Source organism: Pagrus pagrus (assembly GCF_965226575.1).
Source record: "Pagrus pagrus genome assembly, chromosome: 1".
Classification (NCBI taxonomy): domain Eukaryota; kingdom Metazoa; phylum Chordata; class Actinopteri; order Spariformes; family Sparidae; genus Pagrus; species Pagrus pagrus.
The window spans coordinates 15,678,344-15,697,986 of NC_140185.1; the positions used below are offsets into that span (position 1 = coordinate 15,678,344).

The window sequence follows — 19,643 nt, forward strand, 5'->3', positions numbered from 1 at the left end:
GGCTGATCAAAAAACTGTCGACGAGTAGGAAGCCGGGGCTACAATCCTGTAGTGTGAACTCAGCATGACATGAAAAGTCAAGGGATCATCAAAGTCAGTAAGATCCATCCTCTGGGAAATATGATAAATAAAATAAAATGTTTACTGTCTGGACCAACTCACGTTACCACGGTGCTGGCGTTGCGAAAAAGAAAAATAAGCAACAAACACAGGAGATGAAAGTGGAAAAGTGGATTTTGCAGGTTACTCTGACAGCTTTGGAAATCAAACTCTACTTTTGAATCACCAACTCACACTGTACATACCAGTACCTTTTCTATACCATACAGTATTTCATCAAGGTAACACACCACAAAAGGAAACCCAACCACTCAGCCTACCACATCACAGAAACATCGGTCCCCCACTGCTCCTAACCAGCATTGATTTAATGACAATCTGGCTCTACAAGAACAGAATATGTCAGCATTTAGTGCTTGTATTTAACAGTTTTAGTACAGGCCTTCAACAAGCTCATTAAGTGCAGCCACAGTGAAAGGGCTGAGTATGGTTCCTTTCACAGTCCCAGATAAACCTCAGTGTGTCACGCACAATGGGGGGATAACCCTGCAAGGAAGGGCCTTTTGTTTTGGGGGACCCCCACCTCAGAGCTTTCGTGACTGGGGAGAAAGATTGGGGTGATGGTGGGGGTTTGGGATTGGACCTGCTGCCTGGCTGTTCCGTTCTGGGAGAGGGGTGGGGGTGAGGGACATATGGACTTGCTAGGGGTAAAGAGACATGCACAAAAGCAATTTGATGGGGGTCTACTGTGGAGTTAATGGTGGACTGACTACTTTATTTGTCTTTTAATTGACTTCTTCACTTTTACATCACATACATTACCTTTTTATAATGTGGTACAGACTGATATTATGTCAAAAGTCAGCACATGCCTAATGCTTATATTGAAACATGTCATTTAGTCAAACAGTAAAGATGACAAATTGTCACAAAGATGTTATTAACTAACCAGGTAACAAATGCAGTTACATTACAGACTGAAGTGAATATGACATCTGGACAGATACAATCTTCAGTAGCAGAGAATGGAAAGGCTCTCTAACCACAGTACACTAACTTATAATTAGATGTAGCAATACTAACAAAGCTAACCAAATGTAAATAAACTGGTAGTCCACTGTTGTTGTAGTTGTTTCAGGCGCATGCTCATTACACAAAACAACAGTGGGCAAAGGCAGTTTGAGGCGATGACACACAGGGACACAGAAACCTGAGTTTAAAAAGTATTTAAAAAATCTCTGTTTACGTGACCTAAAATGTCTTTTGTGGAGAAAATATCTGTGTCTGAGTGGACAAGGCCTAAAAGAGATTGAGAAAAACCTTGAAGATGCATGGAGCTGAGTTCAACCAGCCTGTTTTTCCGCCCAGCGTATCAAAAACAGCAGCCTGGTCAGGGGTCCTGCGCTTCTAAGTGTGATGCTGTAGGTACCCCTCTAGCTTCACTTCATGAAGCGCCTCTTTGATGCATTAGTATAAAGAGCAAGAAAAGTCAGAGTCGGGGCAGTCATACACTGGACTTTCACCCCGGAGACCAAGATTCACGTCCTGTTTGTGACAAAGAGTCAGGAGAGGTTTGTTTTTAAGTTATGTTAGGTAATTAATTTAACATGCATAAACAACAAGTATTATCCTTTCCTAAACCTAACCGGACTGCAACTGTTGGACGACGTTAATTACAGTTCAAGAGTCACATAATGTTGATTTTGAAAGTCTTACCATTCTTTGCATATTACATTTTATTGCAAAGAATGGTAGGGTAGGTAAAGCCTCATAGTTTGAAGCTTTGGGCCACTGACCAAGCTGCCATTTTTGACGAGTTGGGAGTGAGAACGTCTTGGCTGAATGGAGCGAGGTGAAATCCGCTCTGTCATCTTTTCACAACCAGACAGCTGACAGAAAGCCAAGACATATTTCATGCCTGTTTACTCTGAACATTCACATCAAACCCACAGCTGAGAATCAACCCGACCTCAGCAGCTGCAAACACAGCGTGAACCACTAAATATATAGTATCAAATGATGGTATTATATGGCAATCTGCTGTATATCTACTGTCTGTGATAAAAGCCTCATAAAATGTACTCAGTTCATTACAATCATCTATTGCATTGAAATGCTGAGTGCGTGCACAGCCGTAGTAGGTATGGTATTCAATCAGGTGTAAGTAATATCCTGTACTTCATCTATGTTCATTTTTTACACTGAACGAGAGATTCTGCGATTTACAGTTTCTAATTCTTGAAACTCTGATTTGTTGTATCAAAACCCAACAAGCAGACATCATGGGCTCTCTGTCGGCTCCACAGAGGTCATGAAGTTATCCAACCTGACTCTCAGTCCTGTTGACCCTGGGCACAAACCTCTGGGGACGGTGACTTCAGCCCCGCTGACCTCTACCTCCTGGCCTCTCCTCCGTTTTCCACACTGCCTTCTGTTTCCTCACAGAGATGGAACTGATTGCGTTAGTCTAACCGCCTCTTCAGCGCCGATTCCCCAGGGGGCGCCACTCACAATGACCCGTTTGTCTGCACCAACGGGCTCCCTGTGGTAGCTAACGCGAGGAAAGCAGAGAAAGAGAGAAACCGAAGAGAGGAGGGCACCTTGGGGGGAGATCAATGGAAGGACGTTGACTCAGGAGAAGCAGATGCCTGGCCTTAATTAATATGGTTATGTCCTCAGCCATGACCTCACACAGGAAGGCGACGGGACAACCCGCACAGGAAGTGGAATCTGATCGAGACGCATTAGGCAGAGATGAGGTCATTACAACTGGAGCCAACTGCCATATGATCATGTATACCCTCAAAAACACCTGAGCTTATCACAGTCTTTATGCAAAAGCTATGTTTATTTTTGAAGGTATTATTCCTAGATGATATAGAACAGAATGTGTAAAACGCATTTCATTTACATTTCTGAAATGATTCGGGCCCAAAGGGTCATTCACTTTGTTTTGCAATTTTAGGGTTTTCTGCCATCCAGTCACAGGAAGATCTCTCCCTACTCTGAAACATCAAATCCAATCCAGCAACACCAGTGCAGGTTTTCTTGATACAAGCTTGAGGTCAACAAAATTTGTGCCAATCGTTTAAATTTAAAATATTTAACATTAAAGATCAAAGTGTAACATTTCTATCTGGCATTTCACAGGAGGAGACTTTCACTACGCACATGTAGCTTTCATATTTTAAAATGACTTCAACATACAGCCAGTAAAAAAAACACCTTTCCAAACGGGAAGAAGTATCTCAGTTAAATACAACCAGAAAAAACACTGATAAAACAAACAATCACAACTACAGTTATTTGTATTCCATACATGTATATAGCTAATATCCAAATCAAACCATACTTTAAACTCAAACATGCCAAAACACATCCTGGAGTAAAGGTTGATCAAGAAACCCAAACTTTTTCAACATTTATAAAAATCCTGTGTGAAACACTGCACCAGGCTGTATCTTTTCTGACATTTTACACTGAAAAGCTGCCCAGGTAGCTACTGGGAGAGAGACCTTGCCTCTTTTTCCCTGAATAAAAGCCACAGACTATCTCACCATCTGAACGTAGTCTGCCTGTGTGTGCAGCCTCAGCCGGTATCAAAGCCGTCAGGTACTTTCAGCGACCATCTCTGTGTTCTCTGAGAGAGGGCACAGAGTTGTGTTGTTGTTCTTATCAACAGCAACTCCTGCCTGATGCTGATAGTAACACATGTGGTTGCTGTTGAATGAACACCTCTTATCTCCAAAGTGTCAGCTTTCAGGAACTGAGGGAAAAAGCCTCGATTTCAGCTTGACATGAACAGACTTTTTGACACTTTTTCTCATTGTGATTTGGAAATGCGGTTTTGACACGACAACTGTGACAGATACAACCACAAAATGATGAATCGCATGTGTTAAATCCATCACTCACAAGACCTAACAAGACACGTCTTTTTTCCTCTGCTCTTTGTCTGACCTCTTGCAGTCTGTTAAAACCTCGGTAATTCCTTTGAACAATGAACTCTCTCCAACAAAGAATCACTAAAACGTCCATTAAATCCGACTTTAACTTGCAGCACCTCCTGAAGAGACATATGTGTATTTGTGGCCCTTTGTCATGGTAATGATAAAAAGCAGCAATATAGTCGCCCAAACCCCCACTCAATATGTCCTCCTCTGGGTGGGTGGGAGCGCATTAGCAATCCAATGCAGCACGATGGTGCTCTGCCTTTCACTCTCACCTGCTGGGTGGGGTCTTCAGGAGACTCAGGCTGGATGTAAAAGCTGTAAAAAAAAGTCATTACTGCCTTTCACAGGATGCTGGGGAGGAGGGGAGAGGCTGAAGACATGACATGGATCTCTTCTAGGGGTCAAGTGAGATGAGTTTTAAAGGTTGATGCTGACATCCACAGGCCGGAAATGCTGGTATGAAATATTTTGCATCATTATTCAATTGTTTTAACTTGGCCAGTATCATGCAGAAAGCTCTGTATAGTGTTTTTGCTTCTCTAGACTCAAATGTTGGGTTGAAAATAGTCTGAAATAGCATTGTGACCATCATGAGACAGCATGACTCTTTACTATATGTGGGGCTACAACTAAAGATTATTGTCATTATCAAGTAATCGCTCAAATATTTGTCATAAAATGTACCCTTTAAATCTTCCCAGGAGCCTAGATGACATCCTCAGATTGTATCGTCCAACCAACAGTGTAGAACCCAAGAAAATGTAATTTATTATGTCGGGCAAGATGTCGGGACAATTTCCAGTCATGTTTATGGCGACAGAACGAGGTAAGCCAAAACATGATCTTTTCCTAAAGCTAACCAAGTGGTTTTTGTGACTAAACCTAACCAAACCATGAGCACAGCATCGGCACAGTTTGTACAAATCTATGGTTTGCAGAAACATACACTGGAAAAGCATTAATGTAATTGAACTAATGGCATTCGATTGGAGTTAGCAAGTGTTTAAGGCTTATCTGGGAATATGTTTTCAATGTTAGAGGGGAAACATTAAATTTAGAATTACAATTTACATTAATGAAAAGCCAGGAAACAAAGTATAATGTCAGTCCTGGTTTTCCATGCCCGATTTTCACCAAACCTAAATATATGAGCCTGAGTCTAATCTCTACCCTCCATCGCCACTGATCCATAGTACGCCATTAGAGGTCATTTAATTAACTTTGAATCCACAATAATTAAATGAGTTCACACATATCACTGCGTACGTAGGTTCATGGTCAAACCAGTTCCCTGAATGAAATTACACCCAATTTAAATAATTCAAATTAGGGAAATTCTAATCTTGGGCAATTACACATCTTCAAAAACGGAGGATGTTGATTTAATGGAGCTCTGCATCACTGATGCATCTATCATACAGTGGTAATAAAACATATCCACACTAAGCTCCTCTCTCCTGGATGGGGGTCGTTTCTATATTGTGGATCTTGGTTCATTTATGACAAGATCATCTTGGTAAATATTAGCAAAGATGGCCCTCTTCACCAGTCCCTCTATGTTTTAATGTGACTCAGATTCAGCTCTCAGGCTGAGATGAGCTTTCATAATGAGTCTAATAAAGCCAGTCTTTACACAGAGCCTGACTAAAACCTTTATTTGCAGAGATACTTATTAAGATAGGAGCTCCTTATCTCACCAGCACACGGACAAACCTCACTCTGGTGCTGTGTGCTCATGTGTGAGTAAGCATGTGTGTGTGTCTGTGTGTGTTCGCATGTGTGTGTGTGTTCTACATGACTTATAAAGTCGTACGCAGGCTCCACGTAGCTTGAGAATTCATTTTCACGGTCTCCTGCTGTGCATGTGGCTTTCAGAGATTCTTGGTTTGAACCTTTTTTGTGTCAAAGCTGTAGCAAAGAATTAATGAGCTGGCAACAATGAACACTTGGATTACAAAGAGCGAAAAAATGAAAGAGTAAGAAAGAGAACGAGGGAAAACAGAGCGAGAGAAGGAGGTTGGGAATAAAACAGAGGCATTAAAGATGAATAGGAGAGACTGTGGCCTTGAATGACTTCAACACACACACACACACAGAGGCAGAGACACACTTTCGCTCTCTCTCCTGCGAGTGTTTGTGAATGAAATGTGATGCAGAGCAAAAAACAACCACTAGAGGGCAGCAGAGTATCTGTGCAAGGCTTAACTCCTTGTAATGACCGTATGGTAGAAGGTCAAAGGTCAGAAGAAGTTGTCATTTCATATGGCGTCTCACACACACACACACACACACACACACACAGGCAGAGAGAGAGCAAACAGCTTCAAATACCATTCACACATTTCCAGACTATCACCTACACATTAGATTGTGCCAGACTTCAATCACACACACAGACACACGCACACACACATACACACACACACACACACACACACACACACAGACACAGACACACACACAGACACAGACACACACACACACACACACACACACACACACACACACACACAGTAACGTCCTCTCTCCAGTCTGTAAAGACGGATGTTTGTCTCTGCCTCCTGCTGCTCTTGTTGCATTATAGATTAACTCTTTGTTACAGGTGTACACAACATGTTTGTGTGTTTAGTGCCAACTGGGCCGTCCAGCTGGATGTTTGTCAGAGCCTCTGCTATGACTCCTCTAATCCTTCAGATAACCGCAACCATGTGCTGCTAGTAGCTATCTGTGTTGCTCAGTTGTGTTCAATGCATTTCATGTTAAGATGTTTTTGCACTTACACTGTAATGCTTGAAAACATCCCTGGATTCTGAAATTGATGTATATACTTTTTATGAATATTCCTTTCTTTACTCTTCTTCCATAAGTGTTTTCTGTGTGGGTTAACTTCTGGTTTGGGATTTAGATCTCAAGAGTCCATCCTGGTTCGGGTGAAATAAAAATAAAGACTGACGGTGATAGAGATAGAGATCGTAAGAGGGAAGGTTTTTCTGAGAAATGACTCAAACATCAACCCACTCTTATGACTGTACTGGATTCTAGTCTATTTGCTGCAATATTGAATGCTGAAATTGGTCTCTCCACCTCCTCTATGAAGGACTTTTCTCTTTGTTGAAAATGCTCCAGAAAGGAGCCCTCACGTCCTGAGAACCTGATGTTTCATTGACATGAAATGCTGGATTATTTTGGCTGACGGCGCTGAAGAAACCCAGTTCAGCCAACACAAAAAAAGAGTGAAAGCATCAAAAACATAAAGCAGCCTCCACATCTCCAGAGAGCCTCGTCTCATCTCACTCTGCCCTCAGAGCAGATTGGGTTCACAGTGAGGACCGGTGACGTTGAAATCTGCATGAAATCCACAGAGGGTTGCACACGTGCTGACAGCAACGCAGGGTTCAGAGTCAGAGCCGGCAATTCTGTCGCTCAGACCTTCGTCGAGTTCAGTCAGTCCCTGGGGTGAAGCCTAGCACACGCAGTCAAGAATTGAGGACGATAAAAATGAGCTGCAACTGACACTCCTGTCCTGTACTGAAGGGATATCTAACCATGGAGCACCAGAGAATCTGTCAGTGTTGTTGGGCAAGGGCAAGAAGATGCGTCATAAAGATGTGGTTATAATGTGTGTGTGTGTGTGTGTGTGTGTGTGTGTGTGTGTGTGTGTGTGTGTGTGTGTGTGTGTGTGTGTGTGTTTGTTACAACAACATATTTCAGCAGCAGGTGGTTCACTGAAAGCCCCTCTGTAGGATGCAGAAAAATTTATTTCCCACTTTTTTTCTTTACAAAAAATGGCAAACGTTTTTGGAAATGCTGATAGGACAAGCTAAGCTACATCTTAAACAGAACTGTAGTTAAAAAAAGACCAACACTGACTAAAAAAGCAGACAGGACAATTTGCGGCGCCAATAAAAACTGCAGCTGTAACGTGATTCCCTTGCCTAAACATTCAGAAAGCACTCACACAAACGTCCCGCACACAAGTGCAGAGTCAGCATAGATGGATATGAGTACATGACTGCAATATTCACATCACTGCTGCTGGTCAGGAAGGTCAAGGGTTAACCCAGCCGAGGGTGAAGAAGGCAGCTTCATCAGCACCACAGGGATGGAGAGAGGGAGAGAGAGGAGGACAGAGAGGAGAGGGAGAAAGTCACAGAAAGTAGGTCAGTGAGAAAACGTGATTAGCCACAAAACAAACGACACCAGCAGCGGACGCGTGTCGTGTCCGACGGCGCTGGGCTCCTGTATCTCCTCCTCACGGGATCATCATCACATTTGTCTCATATACAACAGCGTGCTGGACGCCTCAGTGGCTCCAAGTCACGCTTACTGTCAAGACAGGTTGCCAAGCATGCACTTGCTGGCTCGCTAATACACACAAACACACACACACAGACACCTCCTTCCCCTCACTGCCTTACATGGCATTAGAGCGATCCCTCTCGCCGTTGCAGCCGTTTGTGTGGGGTTGCTAAGCGCAGCCAATATTTCACAAACACAGCAAAACAGCCACCCTGATATCCTGCTACGCTGCCATCCTGGACAGCAGAGACACAGCCTGCACCGGCTCCTTCCAGGAACTCACTGAAATTGGCTCTGTGATTCCGTTATGTTAAACTGAGCCAGAGAAAGTATGGTGATACTGACAATCCTCTGTATTTATTTACAAAAAAAATCAAAGAGCCATCATGGCTGAGAAAACAGAAGGTAGAGAAGCACACTGACACAATCTGAAGTGACTAATGACAATATTGTTGCAAAGTGACTTTCGGTGCCAAGACTGAACGTTTTCTGCCAAGAAGAGTTACTTTTTCCTTCATTATTGAAATCTTGTCAGACAGTAAAATCCTGTAAAACACAATGGATATCAATCATAGACAAACTGAAGCCATTACTTAGGATTGTGCGAGAGAGGATTCTTAAGGAGACATCTATTATCTTGTCAAGAAAACTGAACTATAGACCACAACATATACCTTGCAAGGCTGCACAAATTTGTATAGTTTGCAATGACCCGACACCAAGAGTGCTTACGTGCATTATCGTTGGCTGTGGCAGTACTTAGGTGAACAGAGATCTAATGAAACAATAGGCACAGCAGGCATTGGTGGAGGTGATAGTTTTACATCCTGACCTTAGTGTGTATTCCAGCCTCTGGCCCTGCTGTGCTTTTCGGGGATCCTGACCCCGCCTGCTTGCCCGGCGAAGGGATGTGGGTCTTGACGGGTGCCGGAGGAAGCGATAGAGCTGCCGGCCTGCTGTGGGTCTGGGGGATGGGCAGGGCACTGTGCACCGGTTTGGGTTTGGGGAGTCCTGACTTCATGTTTGAGGCCACGAGGATGGCTGGCATCTTCTCCCTGGGCCACCTGATGACTGCACGCTCCCCTCCCTCTTACGCTGAGGTGGAAATCCTGCTACCAGCTGGATAGACTCACATATGATCCAAATACTTCTGTGAGTGCGAAGGTGTTACCAGATTGAAGAAACACACACGCAGTTTTCACCTGGTTTAAGTAATGTGTGTAATTTGTCGGTGTCCAGGTCTTGGCTGCTCCTGCTGGATCTCAGCAGGGGGGTGAGCTGAGCTCCCCAACATGCAGTGGAGGGGTTTAAAACCCTCCAATGCCACCTGTTTTCCTTCAGCTCTTTATATCATGTAGAAAAGAGCAAATCCTCCTCAGAGTGTTCAGTTAAAAAAATGTCCTGATAGAAATGAGAAAATCCACTCTGCAAAGTCCAGGAAAGAAAATCAAAAATCCCACTTCACACTAAGAGGAATCCCCAGTTGCCTGGTGGCAGAGCGAGTGTTCCCCTCCATTTATTCTCAGCACTGACAGAGAGTCAGCATTTGGCAAAAGGTTCCTATAGGAAGCAGCGCAGCTCCTCTCCCACAGAGCCCTGTTAATTAGACCATCGCTGCAGGATGACAGGAGGAAAGACCGAGCTCCGTCGCGGAGAGGAGAGAAGGGGAACAGAGATCGAGAAATGGAGAGAAAAAAGAAAAGGCAGCAGCGACACTGCGACCGCTCGCTTCAGCGACTGCTCAGCCTGTGACTGCACAGCCTGAAACACGCTGTACTCTGCCTCTCTCCCTCTCCCTCTCTGGGTAAGTCGTGGTTAGCAGCAGGTGTGGCTTAGATCAGGGCTGACATATGTGGAGAAGGGCTCAACACATCTACTCAGTATGTTCCTGCAACCTGCTTTTATCTGTATGTCTCACTTTTTTTTCATACAAAGATGACTCGGGCTTAAAACTGTTGCTCAGGTTTGCCGGTTTAGTGTGATCATTTCATTTGCTGGTGAAAGAACTGTCAATGTATTTGAATGATGCAAACTACTCGTCCAGTATCCAAGTGTGTCACATCACAACAATGTAATTTCCATGGCAGGTAACAAATCATCATAATCTAGTTGAAAAAAAGGATTTTAGGAGTAATTTAACAAAACCTAGATGTCTACAAAGCCTAACATGGGCATAACGTGTCCAAACATAGGGCATAATCTACATTTGGTCAGTAAATAAACCATGTAAAGACAGTCATGTCATGTCCCCCAGAGGATGAAACCTACTGACTCTGATGATTCCCTAGCTTTTTAATCTAGCATTAGGAGGTCAAAGGATTCAACATTTACTGAATGGGGTGTCAAAACCTTTGGTACCGATATTCATGATTCCCAGAGGATGTATCTGGAAGACTTTGGAGATCCCCTAACATTTTCTATGGCACCACCATGAAGTTTTGAGTTTGAGGTTTTGAGTGAAATACCGTAAAAACTATTGGATGGATTGCCATGAAATTCGGTGCAGACATTCATGCCCCTCTCAGGATTAACTGTAATAACCTTGCTGATTGCTTAACTTTTCCTCTAGCGCCATAAGCAGGTTCTTTGGTATTTGATATTCCCATAAAATTCCCAATCCCATAATCTCTCATAGATGGCCAAGGCAACTGATTTTGTTTATTTTTCTTGTTAACGTAGCCAACACCGCCAACCTTTGACAAAACTATGCTTTCAGTAGCCTTGTTGCTCCAAACCTGTTGATGGAAATGTGACTAATTCACATTTTCCTTTCTGCAAAAAAAGTTTGCTTCACATTCGCTTAACAATTAGATGGAAACACAGCAAGTGTGAGTATGTGAGCATGCTGTCGTTAGCCTTTAGCTCAAAGCACCACTGTGTCTTAGGACAGCATAAAAGAGCTGCTAGCATGGCTGTTGACTTTTCACATTACTTGAAGTACCTTAAAATGTATCCTAATAAAAATGTGCTGTACTCTACACTGTCTATGTATGAATTCAATAATAAACTCTGTGACAATGAAATGAATGACCAGGTTTACTAAATAGATGAAATCATGATGATGGAAAAATTATCAAAATTTAAAAGGGAAAGACCAAAACCAGGTCGTCTCAAGTCCTTTACCCTCCAAAAAAGCTTCATGAGCTAAAATAGCCAAATACACAAGAGATCCTATCGATCCACTAATGAGAGACACCTTGATATTTTAAAATACCAAGTTCTACATAGTTAACGGACAGTTAACTGACCAACTGATCAGTGTGTCATGCTTCAAGTGCTGCTTCTTCATTTTCGTAAAGTACAATATAACAGGCACTGACACTGAAAATACTGCATTAATAGACTCTCTTCTCTGTCTTCTCCCCCTCTTCTGACTCTATTAAGCTTCCCCTTTTTTTAAGTATGAGTTTGGCCAATTAGTGGACTAGTGTCAGATCAGCCCGACTCCCAGCAGGCTTAGTGAAGCTGCCGAGGTGTCGACCCAAATCCTGCTGCAGAAGAAAAAGAGACATGGGAGGGAAGGTTTGCGGTCTCTCCTCTTCTCTTCCATCACCAGTTAATGTAGGAATTTACATACAGATTTGTTATGTATATTTGTAAACAGTTAACTCCCAAACCAAGATCAATTTAAAGCCACAGTGGGTACTTTGCAGTTTAATGAAACTTGTGTGAATTTCATTTGATTATGGGTCATTCGGCTGGGTGAGAGCCATAGAGCCTGGATGACACCAGATATCCACAGAGGGACAACAATTTGAGCCTCAATCATCTTCTAACAGAACTTTGGCATGGTTTATTAGGACATAACAGCCTTAAAATAACTGTATATCAAAATGAACGCGTGTATTTGGCCATAAGTAATGCTAATTTTCAATGATGATTAATTGTTTGATTAACTGATGGTGAAGAATGCCAGTATAATTTCCTAAGGCAATGTCTGAAAATTGCTTGTTTTGTCAAAACCCAAAGATAATCAGGTTTACTAACATATTAGTCAGAAAAAGCTGCATCCTAAAGAAAGTAGGGAATGTTTTGGTTAAAAAACGACCTTCTGCGAGATGAAAACCAATGTTTGCACAGAATGTTTTCGGAAATTAAATGCGGCAAAAAAAAAATCCAACTCAACAAGTAATTTCATCTGAAACCTGACTTTCTTGAAATGACACATAAACCATCTATAAACACAGTGGCTGCTTTCCACAATTCAAACCAAACAAATTAGCAGCGTTGCAGATCAGAAGTCACTAAATAGAGTGCTGATCTGTATTCCAGTTCAATGTGGAGAGATCATCTCAGATCATGCTGCAGCCAACCAGAGGAGGAGATACAATTAGAGAAAGTACAGATGGATGTAGCGCACGCACACACACACACACACACACACACACACACACACTCTTAACATAGATTTTATAAGAGCGATGATTTAATCCAGGAGAGAATGTATTTAGTATGTTAATCTTAATCCTGTTACATTAATCCTAAATTATGTAAATTCTAATATCTGATTATGATTTAATGTAGTTTATGTGTGGGTGTGTGTAGAGACGTGGTGCTGAGGGTCCAAAGATTTGAAACATGTTATGTGATTACAGATTTGAAGTTCTATTTTCTTTTGAATCACTGCCCAAGTTAGGCAGTGATTAGTTTCTAATTAACCTCAATGACTTTGAAGCGTTGGACACGTCGCTAATGAATTCTGGATGCTTTGCAGTGTTCCAACATCATTTAAGGTAGATTATAAGCCTGACATAATGTTTGAGATAAATTCAGTATGCTGTAGATTGCACGTTATTAGTAGTTAACTTGAGAAGCTACAATTTCATATTTACTATATGATAATCACAATCTGCAGTTCACAGATATTCCACCTTGTCATAAACTACTGACAATAGCTACTGTATCTTTACATGCACAATACGTCTTCAGTCTGATTGAAGTCATTAAACTATATTTTGGGTTAACTGTGTAACCTGGTGTTTACATGCAACAACAGCTGTGTGACGTGCAAAAAGTGATGTTACATCAGGTATTCCTCTTTTATCTTGATCGGTTTATGAAGAGGTATGAATGACCCCTCTGCAGCTGATTGAAATTTCATTCGGTTCGGCCTATTTATTCTGATTGAGGTGTTTATATGGTGCTTTTTTATTCAGTTTGGGCTTATAAAACAATTTTAAACAGAATATTAGGCTACATTGCTGTATCTGGTCCAATGTGCAAAGCCAGGCTGCCTCTCTGTTCAAAAACACACCCATATCCTGACATCAAAACAAACACGGGCCTGCTGGCTGAAACATATAGGAAAATACATTAACTCCACCCCGCTAGCCTCAGATCTCAATCTGTCATTTATGAAATGGAAAGAAGAAAAACATACACAGCACAACGCAGCATAACAAGGGAAACTTCCATTATTTTTCTACGATCCTTTGTGATGGTAAACATGTTCGAGATCTCGGCAGATTACAACATTGAATTTAACAGAGCAGTAAAGAAAAACAGTCACGTGTGATTTATGTAACCACCTTTGAAGATACCTGATGACAGTACAGTGCAGTCTAATAATAGAGCCAGTTTGGCTGTAAATGGGCGGTATTGACAGTAATAACTAGGACACCCACTGCCTGCTCTGCTCTATGTTTATACTGTATTTCTCCTTAGAATAATAAACATTCGTGTGGGGTAGGTGGTGGGCGTTTGCTGTGAGCTCTGTAGCTTTAGAATGAGATTAGTGTCAGCAGAGGTTATATATGAACTGCATAGATAATGAAGTACTGAATTATCAACATCAGGGATATAGTAGGACTGCAAATTTAATAGTGGGCAGCTTTGGATAAATCCTCTCTGACGTGGGTTTTGGTCTTACCGGGCACTCAGACCGAAAACAGCAGTTAAAGAAAATGCAAGGGGGCACGCAAGAGGAGGTGTGTTGCTTCAGGTGTCAGTGATGCAATGAAATACAATCTTTGAGGTCCAGTTTTAGTAAAACGTCCATGAATTCAAAGGCTTATCAGATGCCAAAACACTGCACAGAGGTTAACAATATATGAGACAGGATATTACAACTCTGGAAAATGACTGTATCATGGTGGCGATCATTCCACCCTCCCTCTCAGTGATCACTATGTAAACAGTAAAAATACGCCGTCCAAACAACAAAGTAATCTAAAAACAGATATCATTACAAAGTGTTGCAGGTTCAACTTCACTGCATTTGCTGTGATGTCACCACCCCCACTGTGTCTACTGTGTCACCTGTACTGTTGCTAAGCACAGCCTTATGGTGCAAATATGTATCTCTGCCCAGGAACTAATGTTTCCATTTGAGTTAAAAAGAAGCTCATGGACAAGAACCAAGTTAATAGTAGGGGTTTTTTTTACACCATCATGTAGCCAATTATGAAACATTTAAGGTCTTGGCCCGTGTGCCCGAGCAGATGTTTCATTCTGTGTTTCAAGGCATCCTTTTACCACTCCTCTAACACTCCCCTTATATCCCATGTAGTTTCCACATAATTGCAGGAATGGTCAATACCAAATTCTTATAGACCTTTTTGTGATTGCAACCAAATTAAGATGACATGACATTCACATATGTACTCCATTTTTGGTAGGTGGCAGTACAGGTAGTATTACAGGAACATTATAAAGTGCTTATGACTCATCGATCATGAGTCACTTGATATTTGGCACAATTCATCTAGAATAGCCTTACATTTTCAGCAAAGATTTAGGTATTCTCAAAACATCGTGGCCACCATAGGGTAGTTATTAAACGTACCAAAATGAGTTTTAACCAGACAGGGAACCATACTGATGCCTCTATATGACCTACATATGAAAATGAGACCAGCAGAGAGAAGACAGGCTATTTCTATTAAGTTATTCTTAATGCCTGTCACTAGGTCGGATTCCCCACAAACACTTAACATTACCAGCAAATGTTGATAACTTCATCTTTCTCAACAAAATTATTATCTAGCAAGCAAATCTATTAGCTGTAACCTAGGTTAATGAGCGTTGCTAAACATGGTTTACCTAGTTTCACCATCATCATAGTATAGTTATTAATCCTACAAGGCCTAAAATAGATGCATTACCTCATTGCCAAGTATCATGCAAAAAGCTGTGATTAAAAAGAAAAGTAATACGTGCTTGCACTACTCAGAACAAGATATGTATGAGCCAAGACTTGCTCATACCGCTTCGTTCCACAGAGGGGCTTCAGAATCAACAAAAAAGAGAAAGTTCCTTGTAGCTACTTTCTTTTTTTTTTGTCTTTATATTAAGATTACAAGTTTAGAGCACTGTGTAGCCTTGATGGTGTCGTACACTATTTGAGTTTCACAGTTGGATCAAAAATAAATAAGTGAAAGTTCAGCGACTTCCAGCAACTTCAGTGTTCTCAAATTTTCTTAGATTTATTTATTTTTTGCTTTGCCACAGATTTCAGAGGGCCAAATATAAACTGAGAAAACAAAAATTGATTTAAGAGAGTACAGAGTACGGTGCAAAATCAATAACTCTGAAGTGTCTGATTTATTATCTGTGAAAATATATTTTTCAAATTCCATTGTATGATATTAGGGCAGTATCAACATGTATGTATTCAATCAGTCTTCTGTCGCAGATCCCTCTCCAATATCTTCACCCAGCCAGTTCTACCACTATATATTTATGCACCACAAATGAAGTGAAACCACACAAAAACACACACACACACACACACACACACACACACACACACGCACAGGCACAGTCCCAGTCCCAGTCCCTTCCTTTCCTGATTGTTTTCATTAGCAGAGTTAGCAGAGCAGAACGAGTGGGCTCTCACTGACAAGAGCAGGGCTAACTGGAGCAACGGCCTGACATTTCCACCGTGACAGCACAGGATCTACAACTTGACCTACACACACTGGTCTATTTCCTTACGCACACATACGCACACACACAAACACGCAGACAAAGTTATTTACGATAATGAACAGTGGCAGTGCTGTAAGGCTAGATCGCAGAGGGGAGAGGAGCCGAGTCCATGAAGCCCAGCAGGGCTCTGGCATGGCTCAAGTGACGCTGGGTAACACAACACACACAGCACAGTGTCAGGACAACCACACACACACAGAAACCACAACAACACACCTACTACATATTCAACACAAATCAGCACAGGAGGATGAGCTGAAGGAGGAGAAACGAGACCTGTTTGTTTATGAAACATGAAATGAGACTTCGATACACGGCTGAGTGAATAAGGATAGTCAGCTGACAGGAGAGCGAGTGTGTGTGCCAGTTTGGATCCTGCTGAGTGTGTTTTTGCCCTCGCCTAGCTCCAGCTGTGGCGCGTGTGTGTGTGCATGCGTGTGTCTGTGGGCGTATGTGTGCGAGATCTAAATGGGTCTCTGGGGCAACGGGGGGACATGCTGTCACTTTCCTGTCACAAGTCACCTAGACAGGTCATCAGTGTGAGCTGACTGTCTGTTCAGAGAGAGCAGATCACCACACACACACAGACACAAACACACGCACACCACACACACACACACACACACACACACACACACACACACACACACACACTCACTAAATACAGCCATCTTAACAATTCATTTCATCAGTCTGTACAGCTTTTTATTTTTAAAGGGAAATTTCAGTTTCTACCAACTGGGATGTTATTTTCATAGTTTTGGCCATCTTTTCTAGTCATGATAATCAGTTATTGTAACATTTTAAACATCAAAGTAGTTGCTGTGATCTGGGACCACAGCAGCATCACAACAGGGAAAGAAACTCGAGCAGTCATACAATCAGACAGGTTGGAAACAACAGTTCAGCCAGAGTATCTAAACCACTTTATTTGGAGGGAAAACAGAAAGTGAGCATATCTGAAATGTCAGAGATAATCCCTTATTGCATTGAAAAAAACTGTGTGTGTGCACAACTACAGTGGGAACAGCAGGGAGTTGATATTAAACTAAGACTGATGTTAACAACAGAGAGTTTGGGTTATCAGTTGACTGTTCACCTCCACTTTTTCTTCTGAGTAGGTTTGGCAGACCTGTAGCTTTGTTTCCAACCCATCAGATTATCTCACTCTGACACCTTATTTCTAGATCCCAGCAATAAACGTGGTCAATGGCCAATAGATAATGTTACAACTGCTAGTATACGATTACAAGTACTATAGGAATGATAGCAAAAATATTAAACAAAAAACCCAAGTCATTATAAACCATAATTATCCTTCAAGACGAGAACAAATTCTGCCAACAGACTAACGGTGTAATTGCACTTGCTCGCAGTGCGCTTTCTCTTCTTGTGTCACTATCTTTACACTTTGTTAAATTGGTCCTTTTCAGGGTTTTATGCCTTCGTTAGATAATGACAGTGGATAGAAGACAGGAAATGAGGGCCCCGGCCCATTCAAACTATTTCTACATTTGAATACCAAGATATAATAAGATGAAATTAATTCTAGAAATAAAATCTTACCATTCTTGTGTAAAGAAAATAAGATTTTAGGACACATGTGAGACCTGATAGTTCAATCAGTACAGTCAAGATTATTTGCACAGATACACACTAATGAGGATCATCATTTACACGACGCAGTCTGTCAGCTCTAATCGCCAGCCCTTACCTGAACCTCAATCTTAACCCGAATTTAAACTTTGCCATAAAAATCAAGATTTGGTCCTTTAAAGAGCTGACAAAATGTCCTCACTTACAAGGTTTAAAAATCATATCGGTCCCCAAAAAGACAAAAGTGGAAGAAGTAGAGCAGAAACACGCATGAAGATCTCGACCTCATCGCAAAAAGACAACACAACCTGTGTAGCGTGAACAACAGCAGAAACCGTGGAACATAGTGATAAAATTACACACATTACACACATGCACAGTGCACACACCCACACAGAGTCAGACACACAGGGTAAAAGCGAGACAGTGGAGACAGCAGCACCCAAACAACAGACTCTCTGCGGTAAACTGGGGTGACAGATAAGGAAACCCGGGAGAAGTCAGCATGGCCACAGCTTCGAGGTGTGTGTGTGTGTGTGTGTGTGTGTGTGTGTGTGTGTGTGTGTGTGTGTGTGTGTGTGTGTGTGTGTGTGTGTGTCTGTCTCTGCATGCGTGTGTGGACATGAGGAGGAAATATTCCCATGTGGTCTAAAGCCCTACTTTCGGTCAGAAAATTGTCATTTTTTGCCTGAGATGGTGAAGCAGAAACACAATAAACTGTCTCCTTACTCTCTCCCTAATGAAGTCTGCATAATTAACCAGCACTAATCAGGTTTTAATAGCTCATTTAATACCTATTAGCTGAAGGTGGAATTACATGTGGACATGTTACATGCTGGACATGTTTTTCCCCCTAATAATTAATACAGTTACAACTTGTAGGACTCCCTTATTTGATGTTAACATTTCTAAACATGAAGCACTGTTTTAGCCCCTCTTACTCGACAAAGGAGACAGCAGTGAATATTTTATGAATGAATGAGGGTGAAGAAGAGGACAACTAATGTCTGAGAGCATAAATTAGAGCCAGGAAGCCAGGGATGATATATTTAATGTCCATGGGTCAATATTAGCTAATCTGACCTCCTTTATGCTTTCCAGTGTTCAGTTTAAGTCCTGCTGAGAAGCTGGTGCTTGGCCTAAATACACAAAAACACCAGCCACCCCCCTCTACCAGCAAGTCACATTCAACTACATCAGATCATATTCCTGAGTGGAGAAAGAGAATAATCAATATGGGTAAGATTAAAAAATTGTGTCACGTAACACGGTTGCAATAAACCAGCCGGTGTTATGTGAGCCCCGAGGCTTAAATAGCAATTACCCCCCAACTGCTGTGACATAAAACCACTTACTGCTTTTTTCTCACTGACGAAATAGGACAGAAAAGGGAGACAGATGAGGTCGGATATGGTTTGGAGAAAAGAGAGAAAGAGAAGAGGGAAAGGAAACAGAGATGTAGATCAGAACAGCTTGAGGAGGGGTCAGAAGAGAGAGAAGAGAAGGAGATGCAGTGTAAAGGACAGAGAGCTGAGGGATGGAAAGTCATTCTTATCTGCACATGTCCTGGTTTAATAAATGTCTTTTCTTTTGGCTGTAAAAAGTGGATTCCATAAACGTGATTTGTAGATTTACTTTGAAGGTGCACACAGGATGACAAGGTGGATTTGGGAAACAAACTCCTGACACTGATGTACTGTTAGAGGTGGAAACCTAAACTGTCAAGACATGTGGCTCAACATGACAAAATGATTTTTTCACAGATTTATCATTCCTGAATTGAAAATAAGTTGTGGAATAGTTCAG

At 41.8% G+C, this 19,643-nt stretch overlaps 1 protein-coding gene across 6 annotated transcripts in view; it reads right to left on the reverse strand.

Annotated features, from left to right (window-relative positions):
- The window catches only part of nav2a (neuron navigator 2a), a 220,004-nt gene that overhangs the window by 96,471 nt on the left and 103,890 nt on the right, over positions 1 to 19,643 (reverse strand). For 2 of the 6 annotated variants that reach the window (XM_084354884.1, XM_084354886.1), the window contains exon 1: positions 9,145 to 9,626. The exons of 2 other annotated variants lie outside the window; for them this stretch is intronic. In XM_084354884.1, coding sequence (XP_084211010.1) covers positions 9,145 to 9,360 — 216 coding nt within the window. In that variant the 5' untranslated portion in view covers positions 9,361 to 9,626. Of the gene's footprint in view, positions 1 to 9,144; positions 9,629 to 19,643 lie in introns of those variants that run through there. 2 more of the 6 variants (XM_084354883.1, XM_084354885.1) reach the window with 2 other exon arrangements.